At 41.8% G+C, this 23,582-nt stretch overlaps 1 protein-coding gene and 1 long non-coding RNA gene across 3 annotated transcripts in view; one reads left to right on the forward strand and one right to left on the reverse strand.

Annotated features, from left to right (window-relative positions):
• LOC142663133 (uncharacterized) overlaps positions 1 to 16,447 on the forward strand; it is a 96,439-nt gene extending 79,992 nt beyond the window's left edge. The window contains exon 4 of the long non-coding RNA XR_012851047.1: positions 15,955 to 16,447. This is a non-coding gene — a long non-coding RNA (uncharacterized LOC142663133). The remainder of the gene's footprint in view (positions 1 to 15,954) is intronic.
• Positions 3,168 to 16,455, reverse strand: DDX21 (DExD-box helicase 21). 2 transcript variants are annotated; one of them, XM_075841452.1, is made up of 17 exons: positions 16,316 to 16,454; positions 15,052 to 15,183; positions 13,491 to 13,688; positions 13,154 to 13,297; positions 12,355 to 12,430; positions 11,575 to 11,753; positions 10,468 to 10,585; positions 9,934 to 10,119; positions 9,682 to 9,827; positions 8,231 to 8,383; positions 7,881 to 8,042; positions 6,842 to 6,961; positions 5,723 to 5,796; positions 5,264 to 5,423; positions 4,796 to 4,930; positions 3,697 to 3,741; positions 3,168 to 3,555 (listed from the first exon to the last, which is right to left on the reverse strand). In XM_075841452.1, the coding sequence occupies exons 1-17, from the start codon at positions 16,367 to 16,369 to the stop codon at positions 3,346 to 3,348; spliced, it is 2,292 nt and encodes a 763-aa protein (XP_075697567.1). In that variant the 5' UTR covers positions 16,370 to 16,454; the 3' UTR covers positions 3,168 to 3,345. The 2 variants fall into 2 exon arrangements, 1 of the variants encoding a protein (XP_075697567.1); XR_012851046.1 differs by lacking the exon at positions 5,264 to 5,423 and having other exon boundaries at positions 3,511 to 3,555; positions 16,316 to 16,455.
• Positions 16,456 to 23,582: the final 7,127 nt, after the last annotated feature.

The raw sequence follows: 23,582 nt of genomic DNA on the forward strand, positions 1-23,582 counted from the left end.
CCGGCCACAGCGGCCCGTGATACCACTCCAGGAGAATTCACTGTCCATATAGTGGTCAGGGACTTCTGGAGCGGTCCACTAATCCTGGAGCGGAATCATCAGCCACAGCTGTGTCAGGGAAGGCTGTGACCAGGGATTCCGCTTCAGAAGTCCCTAACGTCACAATCCATATATGGACAGGGACTTCTGGTGCAGCTTCCCCAGCCACAGCAATACTGTGCCCAGGGATTATGGATTCCGCTCCTACAGGGAGAAAAAAAAACAAACAAAAAACGGAGCAGCAGAAAGCACAGTCGTCATTCGGATCACATCCAAGTGACAGCAGTGTTTTACACAACCCCATAGACCTCTATGGGAGCCGCGCAGCCAGGAGAACGGCCCAAAACAGGGCATGTTCTATTTGGGGTCTATTCTTCCCAATGCGGCTGCGTGACAACCGTTCAAAAAAAACATACGGACGTGTACACTAGGTGTAGTTTGCAGCTGTAGTAGATTATCTGCATCCTTACATAACTCCATAAGATTCTGCCATCTCCAGGTTAAAAAAAAAAACCACACATACCAATACAAAGTTCAGCTGCTGTTTGTATCTATTGTAGATACATTGGAGCAATAAGAAATGGATTGAAAATGTGTACATGCCCTTTAACAAAAAGGTATTAAATAATTTTCCATAAAGGTAAGGGGTCCTGAAAAAAAAAATTTTATGTTATTAAAATACATTTTATGTATTTGTGTTGTACTTTATTTTTTATTTTTACTTCTCTATGGGGGCTGCCATTTTTTTTTCATCTCTGTATGTGTCGATTAACGACACATACAGAGATGGAATACGGCACATACATCCCCATAGAGAATGCGAACGGGCGCTGTGCCATTCACTGCAGCGTACGCCGTCTGTGTGGGCTCCCACACAGTCCAAAAAGGTCTACCGGAGCGACATCCGGCACCATTTTCATGTGGATCAGAAGCCGCGGCCGGACAGTAAGATGACTACTTCCAGTTGCGGCTTCCGTCCATATGTTCAGAAGGACTAGGAACGGAGGGAGCGGCAGGAGCAGGTAAGTTATGTTTGTGTATGTATGTTCGTGTTATACTGTGTGATTACCACTGTATCTAATCCTCCTACACTGTGCATTCGCTCAAAAAATGGCGGCACAGTGTAGGAGGTTTGAACATTCGACCCCCTCCTTTCTCCTGGCACTAGCCAGGATAAAGGAGGGGCATTGTTTGAGGACACTAGAGCGAGTGTGTCTTCTCCAGTTTTGCAGCATAAAGCAATGAGGTTGCTATACCACATGCCAATGCTGCAATTTTGGGAATTGCTCCCTCTAGTGACCAGCACATGGAAATGTTATAAATTAGAATCTAATTTATAATATTTCCGGACTTGTGAAAAAAAAAAAAAAAAAAATTAGTATATAAATGATTACACATTTCTAGCGACACATTCCCTTTAAAAGGTATCGGTCAGTAGTTTTGAAGCCTGAAAAACTGCTGCCAGCGCGCTGTAGGTGAGAGCAGTGTTCCGATACCTTTTGTCTCGGTCATGCAACACTGTTTCAACTCCCCCGAAGCGGCGGTCACAAGTGCCACGGAGGCGGGCACTTGATGTACAACTGCTCCTTAAAGGAACAGTGTCATCACAAATTATTTTTTTATATGTTAAAGATGTTAGTGCTTTATTAAAAACGTTTATATTCATTTGTGTGTTTGTGTTTTACTTTTTCTTATTTTTACACTTTTTCTTCCCTATGGGGGCTGCCATTTTTTGTTCCATTTCTGTCTGTCGATTAACGACACATACAGACATGGAATACGGCAGCCACAGTCCCATAGGGACTGCGAACGGCTCCCGTCCCATTGACTTCAGTGTACGGCGTCTGTGTGGGAACTGCGCATGCGCCGCTCCCACACAGTCCAATTTGAAATTGGCGCCGTCCGGCGCCATTTTCCTGTGGACCGGAAGTCGCGGCCGGACAGTAATATTACTACTTCTGGTCGCGGCTTCCGGATTTGTGCACTTGGACCAGCGGCAGCAAACGGGCCGGAGGGAGCCGCGGCGGCAGGAGCAGGTAAGAGATTTCAATGTATGTTCGTGTTTGTGTGTGTTTACTACTGTATGTAAACCTACTACACTGTGTGTTAGCTCAAAAAATGGCGACACACAGTGTAGGAGGTTACACCGTTCAAACCCCTCGTTTATCCCGGCACTAGCCAGGATAAAGGAGGGGGGGATGCTGAGAGCTCACTAGAGCGAGGGCTTTTAACCCAATGTTGCAATGCTGCAATTTTGGGAATAGCTCCATCTAGTGACCAAAAATGGGTAGTATTATAAATTAGAATTAATTTATAATATTTCCTGACTATTTCCTGACTCGTGAAAAAAATAAAAAAAATTTGAACAATGTTTAATCACCCACACACTAAATGTTTAATTTTTTAAAAAAAACAACACGTTTTTCTGGCAACACATTCCCTTTAAGCTCTCCTTAGAGAACACTGCCAGCTCTAGTGGCCTCCTGACTGGATGCTAGAGCGGTCACTCAGAGCAAAGAGTGATCCATGGAACTGTGGCATCGGGGGAATTAAACTTTGATTTCTCGATATAAAGGTGTGGTTACAATGCCCTCCCCTATATCACAGTGTCAGTCGTTTTGAGGCCTCAAAACTGCCTACAGATTCCCTCTAAGGATTTAGTATGTCAAGTTAAACTCCCTGGGATAGTTTAGGTTAGGCCTGCTCTAACTTGAAGCAAATCCTGTGTGGGGGTCAGCTTTGCCTTCACTTATGTTTGGAAAGGGTTTAAAACAGAAAGTACAAATATCCCATATTTATCGGCTAGTACCCTTTGACTGAACATGCCCAGAGACATCAGGATTTCTAGGAAAGAATGGCTGGCATACTATTCGAATTGCAGTTTCGCAGCAACCACCGGAAATTAGCAGAGGTTCGATATATATCGATAGAGAGATATAGACCTATAATTTTGTTTAGCTCTTCTATAATGCGACTGTGTGTGCGCCCAGACTATCCCCTCCCCCTGTAATGCAGTTTTCCCCATTTTTAGTAAACTTAGCACTTGACCTTAATTTTCCATGTAAAAAATAGTAACATTCTCTAATTTCTGCAAATGGGATTATAAATAAATACAAGAACACAAAAGGTTTACTCCAATAAAGGATTTTTAATAAGGGCAGGGGTACACCGCTTTACATGGCATAAAAGTAGATGTGGCAGGTTTATTAACTTATGTCCTGTAAAACTCAGTTGTACAACACTGGTCCTTGAGAGAATAAGTTAAAAAAAAAACAAAACCGCTTTGTAGAAAACTCTTGGAGTCCACTAGCGTCTTCTACCACCTCCGCGTCTGTTCCCTCCTCTCTGGAATGAATTTCCGTTGCCACGTCTGTCAGAAGATCGCCCTCCTCTACCTCTGCCACCAAAACCTCTGCCACCAGAACCTCTGCCACCCATGTCTCGCCTCGATTCCTGAAGTTCAGGCAATTCCTTTGCAACTGAAAGCTGCCAGCGTCTTGAATTATCCCAGGCATCCTGAAAGAAAATAATATTGGATTTGCTTAATATACGTAAAAGACAATACAGTAGCATTAGATCTTCCTGCACTTACGACAAGGCCTTTTATATGCGGACATTGGTGGCCACAGAATTTTACCAAGAGAAACAATGACTTACTTGCATTACTTTAAGAGTTTCTGGCTCAACGTCAAAACACACACCCTGTGGGAAAAGACTATAGTTTATTATCGGAGAAAATGCTTTCCAATGAACACGTACTACACATGCAAAGGTTCAGACTGCAAGGTTTTTCTCAATACCAGATTAAGTAATGCTTAGGACACACGGATGTCACACCTCAATCTTTCAGCAAGAGACTAGTGCCCTGGAGTGCTCAGCCGACCATGTATTGCCTGGTCACCCATGGATTTCAAATGTGTACCATATAATACTACATTTCACCCATAGAACAGACACTCCCGCAGGTTCCCACAGCAGTAAGGGTATGTTCACACAAAATGTTTTCAGGCATATTTCAGGGCGTAAACGCCTTGAAAAACGCTAGTGAAACGCCACCAAACAGCTTCCCATTAAAATCAATGGGAAAACCGGAGTTTAGTTTAGACGGGGCATTTTTTTACGCCGCCGTTTTAAAAGCCGGTGCGTAGAAAGACGGAGCATGTCACTTCTTGAGCCCTTTTTGGAGCGGTTTTTCATATGGTAATTAAAAAAAAAAAAAAAAAAAAAAAAAGCCTCAAAAAAGTTTTCTGCTTCAAAAACAGGCTGTTTCCCCTCGAGAACAGCTCTAATTTTCAGCCGTTTTTAATTGTGCGTGTGAACATACCCTAAGATAACCAGGGGCTCCAGTAACCAGACAACTAAAGATCAGTTCATTTTCAAGGGACTGTCCTGATAAGACAAACCCTTTTGCTGCCAGGGAAATTTTCACACTTGACATACACAAATAAAACCTATTTTACCCCCATACCCATATATTTTCTGAAATTAGACACCTGGCACATTATGAAAATGCCCTCCAGCACTGTACTCATGCTTCTCCCTGACGTCAAACAAGTGCTGTGCCCCAAACATCACACCAAGAATATTGTCATGCTTTGAAAGCTAGAACTCAGGGTTTTAATATAATACTAAGATCTATTCCCTATAGCCGCATTATATAAAGGGTTTAAAGTCATGAGATCCTTGGCAGTGAAAGGATTAAGAGTAAGCCACTCTGTAAACCAGATAAACATCCCCTTTATACTGCAGAACTTACCATGGAGTTCTTTAGAAGACACATTCTGTGTATTTTTGCATCAACGTCTTCTCCCATTTGTTCTTTAAGGGAACGCCAGACATAGGAAAGGGTGTGGATGGCCACTGAGCTCTCAAATAGCACTGTAATAAAGCCCTAATAAAAGGAATAAAAATGCAGTAGGGTTCAGCACCTTTTACACAAGATGTTATGTTAAGAAACACTATGACCACCAACCCAAAATAGTAAGGAGCCAATTATCGCTTTGTTTCTTATGACACCATTTACCCAAGCAGACCTGAAACCCAGAGCTATTAATATGCTACAGTATACAAGTAATTCAAGACTTGAAGGTCGCTGTAAATGCCAATCCAGGACATATAGCGGATGTTGGCTAAACACATTCGTGGGAAATAAAAGCTAGCCTACATATTCATGCATCTCCAAGTGCCACAGACAGCGTTTCACATTACAAGCAAGGTTTCTCACCGGCTCCATGTTAAGAAGTGATCGCTGCTTCAAGGAGGAGGCCCCAGAAATATGAGCCAACGCTGCTGCCAATGCATTCAGGGCTCCCTTCTTCTCAATCAACTCTTTAGCATAGGTTTTAAAATTTTCAATGACATCAGCCGGGACAGACTCCAATGACCTGGAGTAAGGAGGGGTGGTGGCACACGTTATCCATATGTAATGACCGCTAAAGGATCATACTGCCCATCATAAGAATAGAAACTTTTTTATTCTGATCAGAATGCACCCTCTTGATTCTAATAACGTCTTAGACCAAAAGATCCAGTCGCCCACTAGTCCCCTCATATACAGCTGTCAAACGTGACGCATTTTGCCCTCCATATGGTTTGATTTTGTACAGGCTAGTGATTACTGCCCTAACAGTTTTATTCTCCTTAGGAGATATTATGCCTAAGAAAATATACATAAAATAATTACTTGATGGCATCGGCACTAGATGACTTAGCGACATGCAATATGGTTGGGATGCCAACTTTCTTGAATTTGATTCCCTACAGAAAGACAAATAAAACAGTTACTTTGCATATGCATGAATACACAACACTATACTTCATAAATGACAGAACTGTTACCACCTTGACCCTGATGAACAAAACAGCAATGTAAAAGCTAGAAACAAAACTTATTTGCCCTTCTATTTAATGCATTAAATGTTTGTGTGCCTACGAAGACTCCTACATTGGAAAAGGATAAAATCCACCCGGAAAAGTTTCAGCAGCATGTGGATGACCTATTCAAAACACATCTACATGGCTAGGACTGTAATCCACCGCTGATATTCCACAGAAAATCCGCTAAATGTGAAGGGGCCTTAGATGCCATGTACACAACAACATTTCTGGCTTTGTGACAGAACATTAAAATTGTCAGATGTACAACAGATTGCATGCAGCTACAATATGGGGCACATGCCATGCGCCACATTTGACTGTTTTAGACATGTTGTGGCTCGTTTGGCAAGGGGGCGTGGCTTATATTATGTGGGGGTGTGGTCTAACATAAAAGGGCATGGCTCTTCATTACATTATAGTGACGACGAGCTTGCATACATTGGTGGTCGAGCACATGCCCTGCCGGTCTATCCAACGTCTAAGGGGCCCCTAGCGATCAGACCACCATTTATCACCGATCCGGTGGATAGGGGAGAAATGTTGATCTTGGGACATCCCCTGTAACGCATCTGCAACAGATATGCACAGAAGATGCATCTTTGATGCAACAGTTGCAAATAGGACAAGCGGTTGTGCAACTTTTCCTTATTCACTTCTATTGGAGCAGGAAAAAGTCATGCGACAAGTTGCAAAGATCTCGCATCATGTGTCAGTTGTACAACTCGCCTGCAACTGGTGTTGTGTGACTATAGTGTAGCCCAACTGTATATTCATACATGCCAGTTATTGGATTCTTAAAAATACCATTTACATGTAAAGGCGTCCTCCATGTATTAGTATAGTTTACAATTACGTTATTGGACCAGGTCAGTCAGGTATCTTATGGACACACATTGAAAAAGAGGAATTATTGAGTTGTACATACCGTACTTCTCTCAACATTGCCCAAGTAATACGAGTCTCTGGGTTCATAAAGAGAAATGCAGATTCCTGTGCGGCCTGCTCTGCCTGTGCGTCCTGACCGGTGGACATAAGAATCTGCTTCCTGCAGGGACAACATATACGTTAATAGTGGTACAGTTGTCAGTATGGGACGGAGCCCATTCATTCTTAAAGAGGCTCTGTCACCAGATTTTGCAACCCCTATCTGCTATTGCAGCAGATCGGCGCTGCAATGTAGATTACAGTAACGTTTTTATTTTTAAAAAACTAGCATTTTTGGCCAAGTTATGACCATTTTTGTATTTATGCACATGAGGCTTGCAAAAGTACAACTGGGCGTGTTGAAAAGTAAAAGTCCAAGTGGGCGTGTATTATGTGCGTACATCGGGGCGTGTTTACTACTTTTACTAGCTGGGCGTTCTGACGAGAAGTATCATCCACTTCTCTTCACAACGCCCAGCTTCTGGCAGTGCAGACAGTGTGTTCTCGGGAGATCACGCTGTGTCGTCACTCACAGGTCCTGCATCGTGTCGGACGAGCGAGGACACATCGGCACCAGAGGCTACAGTTGATTCTGCAGCAGCATCAGCGTTTGCAGGCAAGTAGCTACAGCGACTTACCTGCAAAGGCTGATGCTGCTGCAGAATCAACTGTAGCCTCTGGTGCCGATGTGTCCTCGCTCGTCTGACACGATGCAGGACCTGTGAGTGACGTGACGTCACAGCGTGATCTCTCGAGAACACGGCTGTGTTTGCACTGCCAGAAGCTGGGCGTTCTGAAGAGAAGTGGCTGATACTTCTCATCAGAACGCCCAGCTAGTAAAAGTAGTAAAAACGCCCCGATGTACGCACATAATAACACGCCCAGTTGTACTTTTGCAAGCCTCACTTGCATAAATACAAAAATGGTCATAACTTGGCCAAAAATGCTCGTTTTTTGAAAAATAAAAACGTTACTGTAATCTACATTGCAGCGCCGGTTTCAAAATCTGGTGACAGAGCCTCTTTAAGTAAGTTACTCACCTTTGGTGCAGAATACAACACAACAAGCTCAACTTCTGGAATGTCTAGGCCACGGGAAGCAACATTGGTTGCAATTAAAATATTAAAAGATCCATTTCTAAAGCCTTTCAAGATGACTTCACGCTCCTTTTGTTGAAGATCGCCATGCAATGCTTTTGCACTCTATATAAAAATAAATTTTAAAAAAGTTCTCAATATAAGCTCCATTCACAATTGCATTAGAGGCTCTGGTTTGGGGCCTCCTAAACAGTTCTGGTGAAAAATGGCAGAAGAAATAGCGTAGCCTAATAGTAAGTTAGCTCATCTTTATATTCCAGTTTTAATATTTGCAGAACATAAGGCATACTAACCTGTTTTAATGAGGGACAATTTGTTGACAACTCATGAGCTTCCAACTTGGAGTCACAGAAGACAATTGTTTTTCCATTGGTTCCACTGTATACCTGAATAACATCACCGAGGACAATAGGTTTCTGGTATCTGTTACACGCAATGGCCAAATGCTGCAAGAAAAAAAAGTCACAATTTACAAAAAAATGGAAATACTAGAGAAACAAAAACCCCACTCAATAATACAGGACCAACTTTTTTTCAGCCTTGAAACCACAAACTGTACAGTATGTATATATTCATTTTATTTGTTCTCCCCAAAACACAATCACAAGATAGAAAGCCGATTTAAACCTCCACATGGTTGAGTATTATTTGGTGCAGCAAATCTAGACAAGACACTATCAGGTTTAAAACGGTTGTCCCTACACCACATTAGGGACACCACTATTAGGAATCATGCACACAGTATTACGGCTTCATACAAGTTCGGAGGCCGTAAGGCCCAAGCAGTACCTCTGTAGGCTTCCGATTTTTATATTTTATACAGATCAGGTGAGGAAAAAAATTGTGCAATGCTCCATCACACAGTATGATAAAAGGTGGCAGACAGTGCCTATAACTCCGTAGTGCAGAACTATAGGGACAGACTACCCGTGCAGCCTGAGTGCATGAGGCTTAAGCCAGAGGAACAAACATCTCCTGTTTTGGAAGCCAATGTTTGAGCTGCAAAAAAAAAAAAACAAAAACAGCTGATCTGTTGTACAAGTAGACAACCCCTTTAAGGGAAGGAAAAAAAAAAAACATTCTAAAACAAATCCTTAAAGGGGTTGTCAGAGATAAAATGAGTATGTGTTAAATGCTTGTAATATATTAATATAAATACATTTGTAATATACTTAAATTTTCCAAAGTGGCCCGGTTTCCAGATCCTGCCGTGGGGTACTTCACGGGTGACGTCACTCTCTGGCCGCTGCGTTGATCTTCCATTCTTTCCCCGGTATACGACACGTCACTTGTAACGTGCCGTGTATGGGCTGGTCTGCTGTACAGCCCGTAACGAGCATGCGCGGTCCCTGCTGTTAGAGATAACAGCAGGGACCGCGCATGCGCGTTACAGCAGACCAGCCCATACACGGCACGTCACAAGTGACGTGTCGTATACCGGGGAAAGAATGGAAGATCAACGCAGCGGCCAGAGAGTGACGTTACCCGTGAAGTACCCCACGGCAGGATCTGGAAACCGGGCCACTTTGGAAAATTTAAGTATATTACAAATGTATTTATATTAATATATTACAAGCATTTAACACATACTCATTTTATCTCTGACAACCCCTTTAATGAAGGTTCTCTTCTCACTTTTACTGGGATATATTCCGGTTCTTGACAAAAAAAAAAAAAAGTTAGACAGAAGAACAATTCTCACATACAAAAAGTGTGAATTAAGTCATAGAAATATAGAACTCACCTCAACAGTAATGGCAGCCCTCTGACTACGGTGTCCTACAAGGTCAATTTTTTCATACTCTCCTATCATGTACTTCTTAGCAACATTGTACATCCAATCGGGGCAGGTTGCAGAGAAGAGAAGAGTCTGTGGATTCTCTTTAGGATCTTCAAAATTAAAAACACAAATAAAAAACACATTTTAACTTCATAATTAAGTGCAAATCTAGTAATGTTACATTCACTTAAGCCATACCAAATTATTTTTACATACCAGATTTATAACGGGCCGATAATATTTCTTCAACTTGTTCAGAAAACCCCATGTCAAACATCATGTCAACCTCATCCAACACCACATGCTTGAGAACAGTGAGATTGAGTTTATAGTTCTGGATGAGATCTCGCACACGACCAGGGGTCCCAACCAGGATATCAATCCCAGTTTTTATGGAAAATACTGGAAAAGGAAGGAAAAAATATAAAAAAAAAAAAAAAATTAAACAAATTCCAAGTTTTTCAGTTAGCATCTGTAGCTTATTTTACTACAAGCAGAACGTGCTGTACGCATGAGTGGATTGTTGGGAGACATAGGGTGTGCAGGTAGAGCATGTGTGAAATTTGGAGAGGAGTTCGCTGTAGACAATACACATTTGAAATAAAGTTGGAGTTTAGTCCAGAAGTAAAAGGGACTGTTACCCTACATGAGAACTACTTTTTAGGACATGGCACTAAACTACAGTACCATCAAGTTCAAGCATCATTAATACAAAACATCAATAATCCAATCCTTTGTGGAACACATTACTTTGCTGCTGGTAAGGCGATCCTCCATAGAAACAACAGGTCTTCAGCTTTTTAGAGATGCTGCGAACTTCATTTGTTATCTGAATTGCAAGTTCTCTAGTGGGTGTAAGGATAAGCACCTAAGAGAGAAGGAACTTTAGATTAGACCACCGATTTGACTGATCTCATATGGTAGGCCAATTGAAACCCAAGCAGAAATGGTACTATATTCTAAAACCTGTTTTTAACAGCTTGGCAACATCCGATGCATGCCATCATGATATGGCATGGGTTCAGCAGCTGAGCCCGCATCATACGCAGGATGCCTCAAGCAGCTAACACCCACTTGCAACAGCCAGGAAGAGAGATCCCAGCGTTTGACCCCTCAGATGCCATTAGACAGAAGGAGGGGGGTTAGTAAAGGCCGCCAGGTCGGCCAGAGGCAAGGCTTAATAGCAAAGCACAGTTAAAAAGGCAATGCATGAGTATTGCATGAGCGACCCATAGATTACATGTTTAAATTCCAGTAGGGGGAACTTTAAAAATAAAAAAACACAACATTTTTTTTCTTATTTTTCAAACAAACAAAAAATAAATGTCAACATAATGTGCATCGCCGCATCCATAAAGTTACGAACTACTAAAATATCATGTTATTTAACCCACCCAATGAACGCTGTAGACGAAAAAAAAATAAAAATAATGTAAAGCAACGCTGGTTTTTTAGTCACCTCATTTCTCACTTCCTCAAAAAAAAAAAAAAAAAAAAAAAAAAAAAAGGAAGAAAAAATGAATCAAAACACACTTTTCCCCCATTTTACCCTACAAATAATGTTTTAAAACCAGTTTCCCAGTACATTACATGCGGCCATTGAAAACTACAACTCGTCCCGCAAGTAGTAAGCCCTCATATTGCTATGTCGAAGAATAAAATAAAACCGGTCACGTCTCCAAGGGGACCCATCTTGGACATTTATGTGATAGCCACAGAATATGCTATAGGTGTCCGATAGATACGGCTCCCAGAGGTGGAAATCCTGTGAATATGCCATAAATGTCCAAGATGCTTCAGATACAAATCATGTAAATGGCTGTTCTCACATATAGAAAGATATAGGACAAGTCTTACCCTGGGGGGTCGTCCTTGCGCCAATGGATTTTTATCTTGGATTAGTTTCTCAATCAAGGGGATCGCAAATGAGAAGGTTTTGCCTGTACCAGTGCGAGCCTGGACTACAACATCTTTACCACTGTAAGCAGTATGGAAGGTTTTGGCTTGAATAGGAAACAGGTAAGTGACTCCTTTAGCTGTAAAACAAGAAATTGAACATTACAGACTGTCTTAAAACCATGAACAAACAAACCTTGTACCAAAGTACTGTTTTGTGGGACAGGGTTGGATACTTCTTACACACTATGGTGAAGGGAGAATTGCACATATTGATAAGCACCACCAGCACTTCTGCATGCTGCAACCAAAAGAGGATTGCGACCCCCCACAGCTCTGAAGTCTTTATCTACCTCCCATTCAGAATCACTACCTAGTCAGCTATAGATGTGTGTTACACGTGATACAGCCAATAATTGTGTGCGCGCAACCAATATTTACCACCTCTCCGCATGACTGTTGAAAAGGCATATTCTCTAAAGAGACACCAGCGGCATCCCTCTATCTACGCCAGTAGGGACCAAATAGTAGATGGCGATCTCCAATTAGACTTCAGCGTTGGTCTACTGGTCCCTACGCTAATGTCCTGCTGGCTACTACACAGAAGTTGTAAAACAGCCTCATAGGCTCGCGTTTCCGTGTGTGTCACCGGCTTTTTCTACTGAAATACTGACTGGTGGGTTTTAACTAGTGCGCATCTAACACACTCCCTACAGCGAATATAAAGCATGGGCGTTTTACCTTTCAGATTTACAATGGTTTCCTGACTAATAGGATATTTAGAAAAGTCGCCTGCAAATTTCTCCAAGGTAGTCTCCTACAAAAAAAATAAAAAATATATCAATAAAAAACAAAAAACACTTTGATTTTGAATGCTGAAAATGAACTTCCCCTAAAATCTCACCCTAAAAGGGAATCTGTCATCAGTAAAAATCCCTTTGACTGTTAGATGCCCTAAGAAAATCAAGCCCCGATCGAGACGCTGTCAGAAAGCGCACACTTAATTGAGCAGCCTTCTGCAGTGAGTGAATGAACACGGCCCCACGACCGCATCTAATCCAATATGAGGGATGGCATGGGCGCAACCAGACGAGCAACCTATAACACACCATGTCACTCAAACAGTGTGCCCACTCTAACTGCACCCTAAATAGAATACAGGAGCATCTGCTAGACACCCTAAGTTTAGCAATTTGTGACACTTTAAAAAGCTATACATTTGTTAGAGCACCATCACTAAAAAGGTATAAAATTACTTGAACTACCTATTTTCACAGCCTTTTTATAGAATAGCGTTCATAGAACGGTGGGAGAAATATCAGAACTAGTGCAAATAAAGTGAATCGATTGCCGATAGAAAGCAATCAGATTCCAGCTTTTTTTTTTTGGAAGAAAAAAAAACCTACAAAGTGTCAAACAGCAATCTGATTGGTTGCTACAAGATACTGAGATATGAAATAGATTTGACCATTGTAGTTAACCTTAAAATGGCCAGCCAGAGTCCTACAGATGATCCTGTGTGGTTTCTGAACAGACATACCTCGTCATCGGATTTGGATTCCTCCTCATTTTCTTCTGCCTCAGGGTCCAGTCTTCTTTTCTTGGCTTCTGGTGCACCATTTGCAGTTTCCATTTTTCCATTCTCAATATTAGAAGTTTTCTTTGCTTTGGCTTGTTTACCACTCTATAAGAGTACAAATTGTGGAAAAACTAGTCAATGCAACTTAGGTATACAGTGGCATCCACGCTAAGATTTTTTTTTTTTTTTTTACTGCATGGCTCTGTATGGAATAGAGCAGCCTTCTACAATATTCCATAGAGCAAAAAAAGAATAAAAAGAAGGTATATATTGTAACATTCATGGAGTGGAACTTTACCTTTTTGCCATTAATCTGAGGTTCAGATGCGGCTTGGTCTTGCGGTTCGGATTCTTCCTGCTCACTTTCTTGTTTTTTCTTCTTTGATTTCTTTACTTTAGGAGCTTTGGTATCTTCTTGCTCCTCATCAATTTGCTCAGCTGTTTCAGGAGAACTCTCTTTATTGGCAAGCTTGTTCTTTTTCTTCAGTTTCGGTGTCTAAGGTGAAGTGTTAAAAGGAGAAAAAAAAAAAAAAGACATACATTAAATTTAGGTTCAGTGACTGCCAATGCGCCTTTTCACGACTGCCACTATCAGGCTTTATTCTCATGCATACGCCTTTTCACAGCGCTGCATCAGAATAAATCTGCGGCACCGGGAGCAGTTAAAATTCCCTGTTCTCAGAGGTAACTGAGAACATTGGGCATTGCTGCTCGAGCTGGCAGATCGAAATCCGCCCGTTTAACCCCTTATATGTAGCGCTCAATAGCGAGCACCACATCTAAGTGGTTTTGGAGAGAAGGAGGGAGGGAGTTCCCTCACCCCACTGGCACCCTGCAATGAGATCGCAGGGTGCCAGCGTCTTCTATGGCAGCCGGGGGCCTAATAAAGCCCCCCAGGTCTGCCTGCTAGGCCATGCCTCTGGCATTACCTAGCAGATGCCTGTTTGTTGTAAATGGACAGGCAGTAATACACTGCAATACAGAAGTATTGCAGTGTATTATAAAAGCGATCGGACGATCGCATAGTGAAGTACCCTCGTGGGACTAGTACAAAAAAAAGTGCAATAAAGTTATTCATAAATAAGTGAAAAACACACTTTTTCCCCTTACAAAACGCTTTATAAAAAAAAAGTTACACATATTTGGTATCGCCGAATCCATAACGACCCCAACTATAAAGTGATTATGTTATTTATCCCACTCGGTAAACACTGTAAAGATAAAAATAAAAAACAACGCCAGAATTGCTGATTTCTGTTCACCCTGCCTTCAAAAAAACTTGATAAAAAGTGATCAAAAAATTGCATGTAATCTAAAATGGTACCGACAGAAGTTGTTCCGCAAAAAAGCCCTCACATAGCTGCATTGGCGGCAAAATAATAAAAAAAAAAAGTTATGGCTCTTCAAATATGGAGACACACACATACTTGTGAAAAAAAAAACGTTTTACTGTGTAAAAGTAATAAAAACATAAGAAAACTATATAAATTTGGTATCGTCACAATCATCACGACCCACTGAATAAAGTTCTTATTTATACCACACGCTAAACGGCGTAAATTAAAGATGCAAAAAAAGTGGTGAAATGTCTTTTTTTTTCTATTACACCCCAAAAAAAGTTAATCAATAAATAATATGTACCCCAAAATGGTGCTATTAAAAAAAATACAACTTGTCCAGCAAAAAACAAGTCCTTATACAGCTATGTCGACGCAAAAATAAAAAGTTAAAGAACTTGGAATGAGACGATGGAAAATCCTAAAAAATAGCCTGGTCATTAAGGTTTAAAATAGGCTGGTCATTAAGGGGTTAAAGTGATCGAATGAGCGGATGTTCTATTCATATCAGTGTGTTCTTACCTGTTTATTGTTGTTACAATCATCGGTCACCTGTTTGTTGATGTTAGACACTTGCTCAAAATCAAGTTCTTCTGCTTCCCCATTCTGGATTTTTCTTTTCGGCTTCTTGGGTGTGGGAGTTTCAGATATTTTCTAGAATATAACCACCAATACACATAAGACGGCAATTCAAGGGGTCCCCAGTGTTCAACATCACTAACCCAAAATTGTATTATTTTTTCCCACTATGTGTGAGCCGGGATGTAATAACTTCATCTACATGTATGGTAATGTAAATGGTCTCAGATTTATGGTGCAGAATCCACAACACATCTGTAATGTCTGAGCGTGGCCTAACTTATAGGGGGTTGTCCAGATTGGGAGGTTTTTTTTATACTGATGACCTTTCCACAAGATAAGTCATCAGTGTATGATTAGGGGCCTAAAGCCAAGACCACACACCGATCAGCTGCTCCGGCTGCCTTCGGGCAATGGAAGTTATGCAGGGTCGGTGCTGGAAGGAGATGGCTCCAGTCACTGTATAGCGGCCGTGCTGGGTTACTGCACATCTGCTCCTACTCGCTTGAATAGGAGCAGATGTGCAGTGCTGCAGCACAGCCGTTGTATATTGTACAGAGCCGTCTGTTTCCAGCACTGACCCTGCATTGCTGCCAGTGCCCGAAGGCAGCCAGAGCAGCTGATCATTGGGGGCCTAAAGCCAGGACCACACACCGATCATATACTGAGGACCTATCCTGTGGAAAGGTCATTAGTATAAAAAAAACAGCCCCTTCAAAACTCAGTGCAGGAAGGGGTTAAAGGGTCTTTAATTTATGTAGGTATCCAGCCAACAATACACTTCCACCATTGTAATAGTCCCCCATAGACTCAGAATTTTTTTATTTTTTTTTGTCATATTTCCAGACCGAAATGTAAAACTAGGATTATTGAGAAAAAAAACCCACAACAATTTCAGATGTAAACAAAGCAGTTGCGTCCATGAGATCAGTAAAGGACATTCAACACACAAGATGAGATGAGTTAATCCCATGATGGAGAACTACAAGTCCCAGCAATCAACCCCCAGACAAATGTCTAACCGCACGATGGGAATAATAGTTCCAGAATAGAAGAGTGACCCCTCCGCTCCCCAGTATCTACACCCGGTATGAGGACGTCAGGTGTGGACGCCGCCATGTGTTTTCACGTTACGGTCAGCTGGTACAGGCCGAACGACCCTGACAACTAACACAGGAGCCGCCGCCGGCCTCATCCGCCCACTCACCTTCTTCCTGACGACTTCGCTCTCCATTTCTCCGATGTGAAGTAATCCAGGCATTAAATTTCGTCTCTAAAAGTTCCGCACCCAAGAGAGGGGGAAATAACAGCAGCCACGCTACAAGAGGAAGCGTGAAAAGGGAAGCGGAAAGGGCGTCATCCCCAGGAGTCACGGAAGGCAGTGACGTATAATGTCCGCGACCAGTGTCCGTCTCCACGTGTTCTATAGAACGCTACATGCTTGTTTATTTCGGAAGTTGTATGTATGTTATGTGGGAGGGCCGGATTATCTAATGGGTCTAATTTATTTCTTTTCACACCGTTTTCATAGACATCACTATCGCCTAAACCTGAACTGTACTTGTGTAAGTAATGTCTTTACTAGAAAGAAGTAGATATATATATTTTTTTAAATATATATAAGCCCCGCCCCAGACAACTCTGACCACGCCCACACACCCCATGCTATTTAACCCATTCAGGACTGAGCCTGTTTTGGCCTTGAGGACCAGACCTGTTTTTTCAAATCTGACATGTGTCATTTTATGTGTTAATAACCTGGGAATGCTTTTACTTATCCAAGCGAATCTGAGATTGTTTTCTCATGACATATTGTACTTTATGTTTGTGAAAAAATTTGGTTGATAAATTCAGTATTTGTTTGTGAAAAACACCAAGATTTTGAGGAAATTAGCAAAAATTAGCATTTTTCGAAATTTAAAGAGCCTCTGTCACCAGATTATAAGTGCCCTATCTCCTACATAATCTGACCAGCGCTGTAATGTAGATAACAGTGGCTTTTATTTTGAAAAAATGATCATTTTTTAGCAAGTTATGAACAATTTTAGATTTATGCTAATTCGTTTCTTAAAGAGGCTCTGTCACCAGATTTTGCAGCCCCTATCTGCTATTGCAGCAGAAAGGCGCTGCAATGTAGATTACAGTAACGTTTTTATTTTTTTTAAAAAGAGGATTTTTGGCCAAGTTATGACCATTTTTGTATGTATGCAAATGAGGCTTGCAAAAGTCCAACTGGGCGTGTTTACAGTAAAAGTCCAACTGGGCGTGTATTATGTGTGTTACATCTGGGCGTGTTTACTTCTTTTACTAGCTGGGCGTTCTGACGAGAAGTATCATCCACTTCTCTTCAGAACACCCAGCTTCTGGCAGTGCAGATCTGTGACGTCACTCACAGGTCCTGCATCGTGTCGGCACCAGAGGCTACAGTTGATTCTGCAGCAGCATCGGCGTTTGCAGGTAAGTCGATGTAGCTACTTACCTGCAAACGCTGATGCTGCTGCAGAATCAACTGTAGCCTCTGGTGCCGATGTGTCCTCGCTCATCTGACACGATGCAGGACCTGGGGCAGGAAGTGAGTGACGTCACAGCGTGATCTCTCGAGAACACGCTGTGTGTCTGCACTGCCAGAAGCTGGGCGTTCTGAAGAGAAGTGGATGATACTTCTCGTCAGAACGCCCAGCTAGTAAAAGTATTAAAAACGCCCCGATGTACGCACATAATACACGCCCAGTTGGACTTTTACTTTAAACACGCCCAGTTGAACTTTTGCAAGCCTCATTTGCATAAATACAAAAATGGTCATAACTTGGCCAAAAATGCTCGTTTTTTAAAAATAAAAACGTTACTCTTATCTACATTGCAGCGCCGATCTGCTGCAATAGCAGATAGGGGTTGCAAAATCTGGTGATAGAGCCTCTTTAACCCCTTAATGACCGGGCCATTTTGCACGTTAATGACCAAGGATTATTTTTTGTTTTTCCACGGTCGCATTCCAAGAGTCGTAACTCTTTTTTTATTCCGTCGACATAGCCGTATAAGGGCTTGTTTTTTCCGGGACGAGTTGTATTTTGTAATTGTACCATTTTTAGATGCTTATAACATATTGATTAACTTTTATTAACTTTATTTTAGGAGAGAATTGAAAATAAGCAGCTATTCCAGCATTAATTTTCACGTTATAAATTTACGCCGTTTACTATGCAGCGTAAATAACATGTTAACTTTATTCTATGGGTCGGCACGATTACAGGGATACCAAATGTGTAAAGGTTTTATATGTTTTTTCTACGTTTGCACAATAAAAACCCTTTTAGAAAAAAATTACTTGTTTTTGCATCGCCGCGTTCCAAGAGCCGTCATTTTTTTATTTTTCCGTCGATGTGGCCGTACGTGGGCTTGATTTTTGCGGGACAATGTGTAGTTTTCATTAGTACTATTTTGGGGTACATAGGACTTATAGATGAACTTTTATTTTATTTTTTATGGGGGGAATGGGAGAAAAGAGAGAATTTTGCCGTTGTTTTTTGCGTTTTCTTTGGACGCCGTTCATCCGGCGGTTTAATTAATGTGTTCATTTTATTGGTCAAGTTGTTACGATCGCGGGGATACCATATATGTGTATGTGTGATTTGTTTTGACCGTTTTATTAAATAAAACCACTTTTTGGGGCAAAAAAGTAGTTTTATTTGACTTTGACTGTAATTTTTTTTTTTTTTTTTTCACAAACTTTATTTAACGGTTTTACTTTTTTTTTTTTAGTCCCACCAGGGGACTTCACTATGCGATGTGCAGATCGCATATATAATGCTTTGGTATACTTCGTATACCAAAGCATTATTGCCTGTCAGTGTAAAACTGACAGGCAACCTGTTAGGTCATGCCTCTGGCATCGCCTAACAGGCAGATGCTGAAGACAGACCTGGGGGTCTTTGTTAGACCCCCGGCTGTCATGGAAACCCGACGGCGACCCGCGATTTGTTTGCGGGGGCGCCGATCGGGTGACAGAGGGAGCTCCCCCTTCTGTCAAACACATTAAATGCCGCTGTCACTGTTGACAGCGGCATTTAATGGGTTAAACTGCCGGAATCGGCGCGTGCTTCGATTCCGGCAGTTGCAGCAGGAGCCAGGCTGAGTATAACATCCGTGCTCCTGCCGCTGATCGCGTGGGTAAACTGTCAGTACCCGCGCGATCACAGGACGGATATATCTGTCCTCCTGCGCGAACTAGCAGCTGCTGAGGACGGATATATCCGTCCTTCGGCGTTAAGGGGTTAATAGACAACTGGGCGTTTTTAACTTTTGACCAAGTGGGCGTTGTAAAGAGAAGTGTATGACACTGACCAATCAGCTTCATACACTTCTCTCCATTCATGTCCATTAGTACTCAGCACAGCGTGATCTCGCGAGATCACGCTGTGCTGTCCCATACACCCACATTAACTTTACTGAAGTGTCTTGAGAATGAATAGACATTGCCTCCAGCCAGGATGTGATGTCTAGTCACACTCCCAACACTTCGGTAAAGTTTCTGTGGGACTTACTCACATAGCACAGCGTGATCTCGCTGTGCTGTCATTCATAGCGTGATCTCGCTGTGCTGTCATTCATAGCGTGATCTTGCGAGATCACGCTGTGCTGTGTGAGTAAGTCCCACAGAAACTTTACAGGCCTCAAAAGCAGAGGAGCATCTAGAGGATTTTGGGGCCTTCTTTTTATTAGAATATATTTTAGGCACCACGTCAGGTTTGAAGAGGTCTTGTGATGCCAAAACAAAGGAAACACCACAAAAGTGACACTGTTTTGGAAACTACACCCCTCAAGGAATTTATCTAGGGGTATAGTTAGCATATTGACCACACAGGCCTTTTGCTATATTTATTGGAGTCAGGCCTCATTTACACGAGCGTGTGCGTTTCGCGCGCGCAAAAAACGCAGCGTTTTGCGTGCGCAAAAGGCACTTGACAGCTCCGTGTGTCATCTGTGTATGATGCGCGGCTGCGTGATTTTCGCGCAGCCGCCATCATAGAGATGAGGCTAGTCGACGTCAGTCACTGTCCATGGTGCTGAAAGAGTTAACTGATCGGCAGTAACTCTTTCTGCACCCTCGACAGTGCATTCCGATCACCATATCGAGTAACCTGTTTAAAAAAAAAGAGGTTCGTACTTACCGAGAACTTCCCGGCCGTTGCCTTGGTGACGCGTCCTTGGTGACGCGTCCTTGGTGACGCGCCTCTCTTGACATCTGGCCCCACCTCCCTGGATGACGCGGCAGTCCATGTGACCGCTGCAGCCTGTGCTTGGCTTGTGATTGGTTGCAGCTGTCACTTGGACTGAATTGTCATCCCGGGAGGTCAGACTGGAGGAAGAAGCCGGGAATTATCGGTAAGTCAGAACTTTTTTTTTTTTTTACACGTTCACGTATATTGGAATCGGAAGTCACTGTCCAGGGTGCTGAAACAGTTTTAACTCTTTCAGCACCCTGCACAGTGACTGTCTCCTGCCGGGTTCGGTCAAAACGAGTTCGGCCGAACCCGGTAAAGTTCGGTTCGCTCATGTCTAAGACACTCCGTTCGGATGTTTGTAAACAGAAAAGCACGTGGTGCTTTTCTGTTTACATTCATTTTGACAGCTCTTGCGCGAATCACGCAGTTCGCACGGAAGTGCTTCCGTGCGACCTTCGTGGTTTTCACGCACCCATTGACTTCAATGGGTGCGTGATGCGCGAAAAACGCACGATTATAGAACATGTCGTGAGTTTTACGCAATGCACTCGCGCTGCGCAAAATTCACGCATCGTCTGCACTGCCCCATAGAGTAATATAGGTGCGTACGACACGCGTGAAAAGCACGCGCGTCGCACGCGCGTATATTACGCTCGTGTAAATGAGGCCTTAGTCTGTGAAAATGAAAATCTTTGAATCAAGGAATAAAGAATAAAAAGCACCCCAAAATTTGTAAAGCAATTTCTCCCAATTACAGCAATATCCTACATGTGGTAATAAACTGCTGTTTGGACTCGCGGCAGGGCTCACAAGGGAAGGAGCGACATTTTGGATTTTGGAGCGCAGATTTTGCTGGAATGGTTTTCGGGGCCATGTCGCGTTTCCAATGCACTGGAGGGACCAAAACAGGGGAAACCCCCCAAAAGTGACCCCATTTGGGAAACTACACCCCTTAAGGAATCTTTCGAGGAGTATAGTGAGCATTTAGACCCCACAGGTGTTTTTCAGAATTTATTAGAATTAGGCCGTGAAAATGAATATCAACATTTTTTCCACTAACATGTTGAATTTTTTCATTTTCACAAAGAATAAAGGAGGAAAAAGCACACCAACATTTGTAAAGCAATTTCTCCCGAGTACGGCTATACCCCACATGGGGGTCATAATTTTTTTTTCCATTTGAAATTAACCCTTTCAGGACTGATACATTTTTTGCTTTTTCATTTTAGTTTTTCCATTCCCGCGTTCCAAGAGCCATAACTTTTTTCTTTTTCTGTCAGTAGAGTAGTGTGAGGGCTTATTTCTTGCGGAAGGAGTTGTAATTTCTAATGACACCATTTAAAGTACCATATAATGTACTGGGAAACTGAAAATAAAATTCTTTGCAGGCTGAAATTGGAAAAAGCTGTGATTCCTCCATTATTTTTGGAGTTTCGTTTTTATGGCTTTCACCGTGCGGTAGAAACGACAACTTAATTATTTTTTTCTGCGACTTAATAAAATTACGGTGATACCAAAATTATACAGTTTTATTTTATATTTTACTATTTTTACAAAGTAAACTATTTGTAAAAAAATAATTGTTTTGTTTCACCACATTCCGAGAGGCATAACATTTTTTATTTTTTGGTCGATTGAGCGATGTTAGGGCTTATTTTTTGCGGGACAAGCTGTAGTTTGTATTGGTGCAATTTTTTCGTGCATACAACTTTTCGATCTTTGTATGAAATTTTTTAAAAAAGCTAAGGTGACCAAAAAACAGCGATATTGGCATTTTTAATTCTTTCTTTTTTTCAGCGTTCACCGTGTGATTTAAATAATGGTATATTGTAATAGTTTGGACTTTTACGGACACAGCGATACCAATTTATTTATATTTTACATTACTTTAGAGGAAAAATGGGAAAGGGGGTTATTTTGGACTTTAAATATATATATATTTTTTTCACTAATAACATTTTTCACACATTTTAATTTGTTCCCCTAGGGGACTTGAACCAGTGATCATTAGATCGCTGTTACAAAACACTGCCATACTAATGTATTACAGTATATTGTCATTTTTACAGGCTTCTGTAAAAGCGCGATCGCTGTTCCTGTCCGTTAGTCCCGGGTGTCCGCTGTAATATACAGCAGACACCCGCAGGGTATGGCATGGTCTCAGTGCATGAACCTGCTCTCCATACATAACCCCCACACCACGACATGCTATTAAGTCGTGGTGCGCGAAGGGGTTAATGCGCAGTGGATGGTGCAAAGTGAAAATTAAAATTTTCCACTGATATGCCATTTTAGTGCACAATATGTTGTGCCCAGTTTGTGCCACTAAAGACAAATACCTCAAAATGTTAAGCGGGTTCTCCCAGGTATGGCGATGCCATATATGTGGAAGTAAACTGCTATTTGGGCACGCTGTAGGGCTCAGAAGGGAGGGAGCGCCATTTGGCTTTTGGAGCGTAGATTTAGCTTGGTAGTAGTTTTGTTTGGGGTTTTACTGGTGTTTCAGTTTATAATATGGGGTGTATGTAAGCTGGGCGGAGTACATCAGGACATAATAATGGGGTAAATAATAATAATTCATAGATATGTGGCCAGTGTCGCACTGATAAATCGTGCCCGATCTTATCCGCTTTTGGAACGCTCTGCACAATTTCTGTCGCTTTATTCTGGGAGCCAGAACATTTTTATTTTTTCTTCACCGGAGCCGTGTGAGGGTCTTATTTGTTGCGGGACAATCTGTAGTTTGATTAAAATTTTTGGCAAGCAAAGGTGACCAAAAACCAGCAATTCTCACAGTTTTTTTCTTCTTTTTTTTTTTTTTTTTTATAGTGTTCACCGTGCGCTATAAATGACATTTTACTTTATTCTGCGGGTCGATACGATTACGGTGATACCAAATGTATATAGTTTTTTTTATGTTTTGTAGCGTTTGCGCAATAAAATCACTTTTTATAACGTGTTAATTTTTTTTCCTATAATAAAAGACTTATAGGAGAAAAAAAGCATTTTTTGTATTTGTAACTTATAACTTTTATTTTGACACTTTTATAAAATATATATACTTTTTTTAACTTTTGTTTTTTTGTTGTCCCACTAGGGTACTCGAAGACCTGCAGCTCTGATGGCTGCTAGAATACATTACACTGCCTAGTAGTGTAACGTATTCCAACTGTCATTGTGACGCTGAAAGTCAAACTGACAGGAAGCCTATGAGGATCAGCCTCCAGCTGGTCCTCATAGGCTTCCGTGCAC

This window comes from Rhinoderma darwinii, chromosome 11, assembly GCF_050947455.1.
Source record: "Rhinoderma darwinii isolate aRhiDar2 chromosome 11, aRhiDar2.hap1, whole genome shotgun sequence".
Classification (NCBI taxonomy): Eukaryota; Metazoa; Chordata; class Amphibia; order Anura; family Rhinodermatidae; genus Rhinoderma; species Rhinoderma darwinii.

Coding starts and splice junctions, on each gene's coding strand:
- DDX21 (XM_075841452.1), bottom strand. CDS start 16,369: ATGCCTGGATTACTTCACATCGGAGAAATGGAGAGCGAAGTCGTCAGG. Junction 15,184..16,315: donor GCGAAGTCGTCAGGAAGAAG/GTGAGTGGGCGG, acceptor GTTATATTCTAG/AAAATATCTGAAACTCCCAC. Junction 6,962..7,880: donor TGTTGTATTCTGCACCAAAG/GTGAGTAACTTA, acceptor TTGTCCCTGCAG/GAAGCAGATTCTTATGTCCA.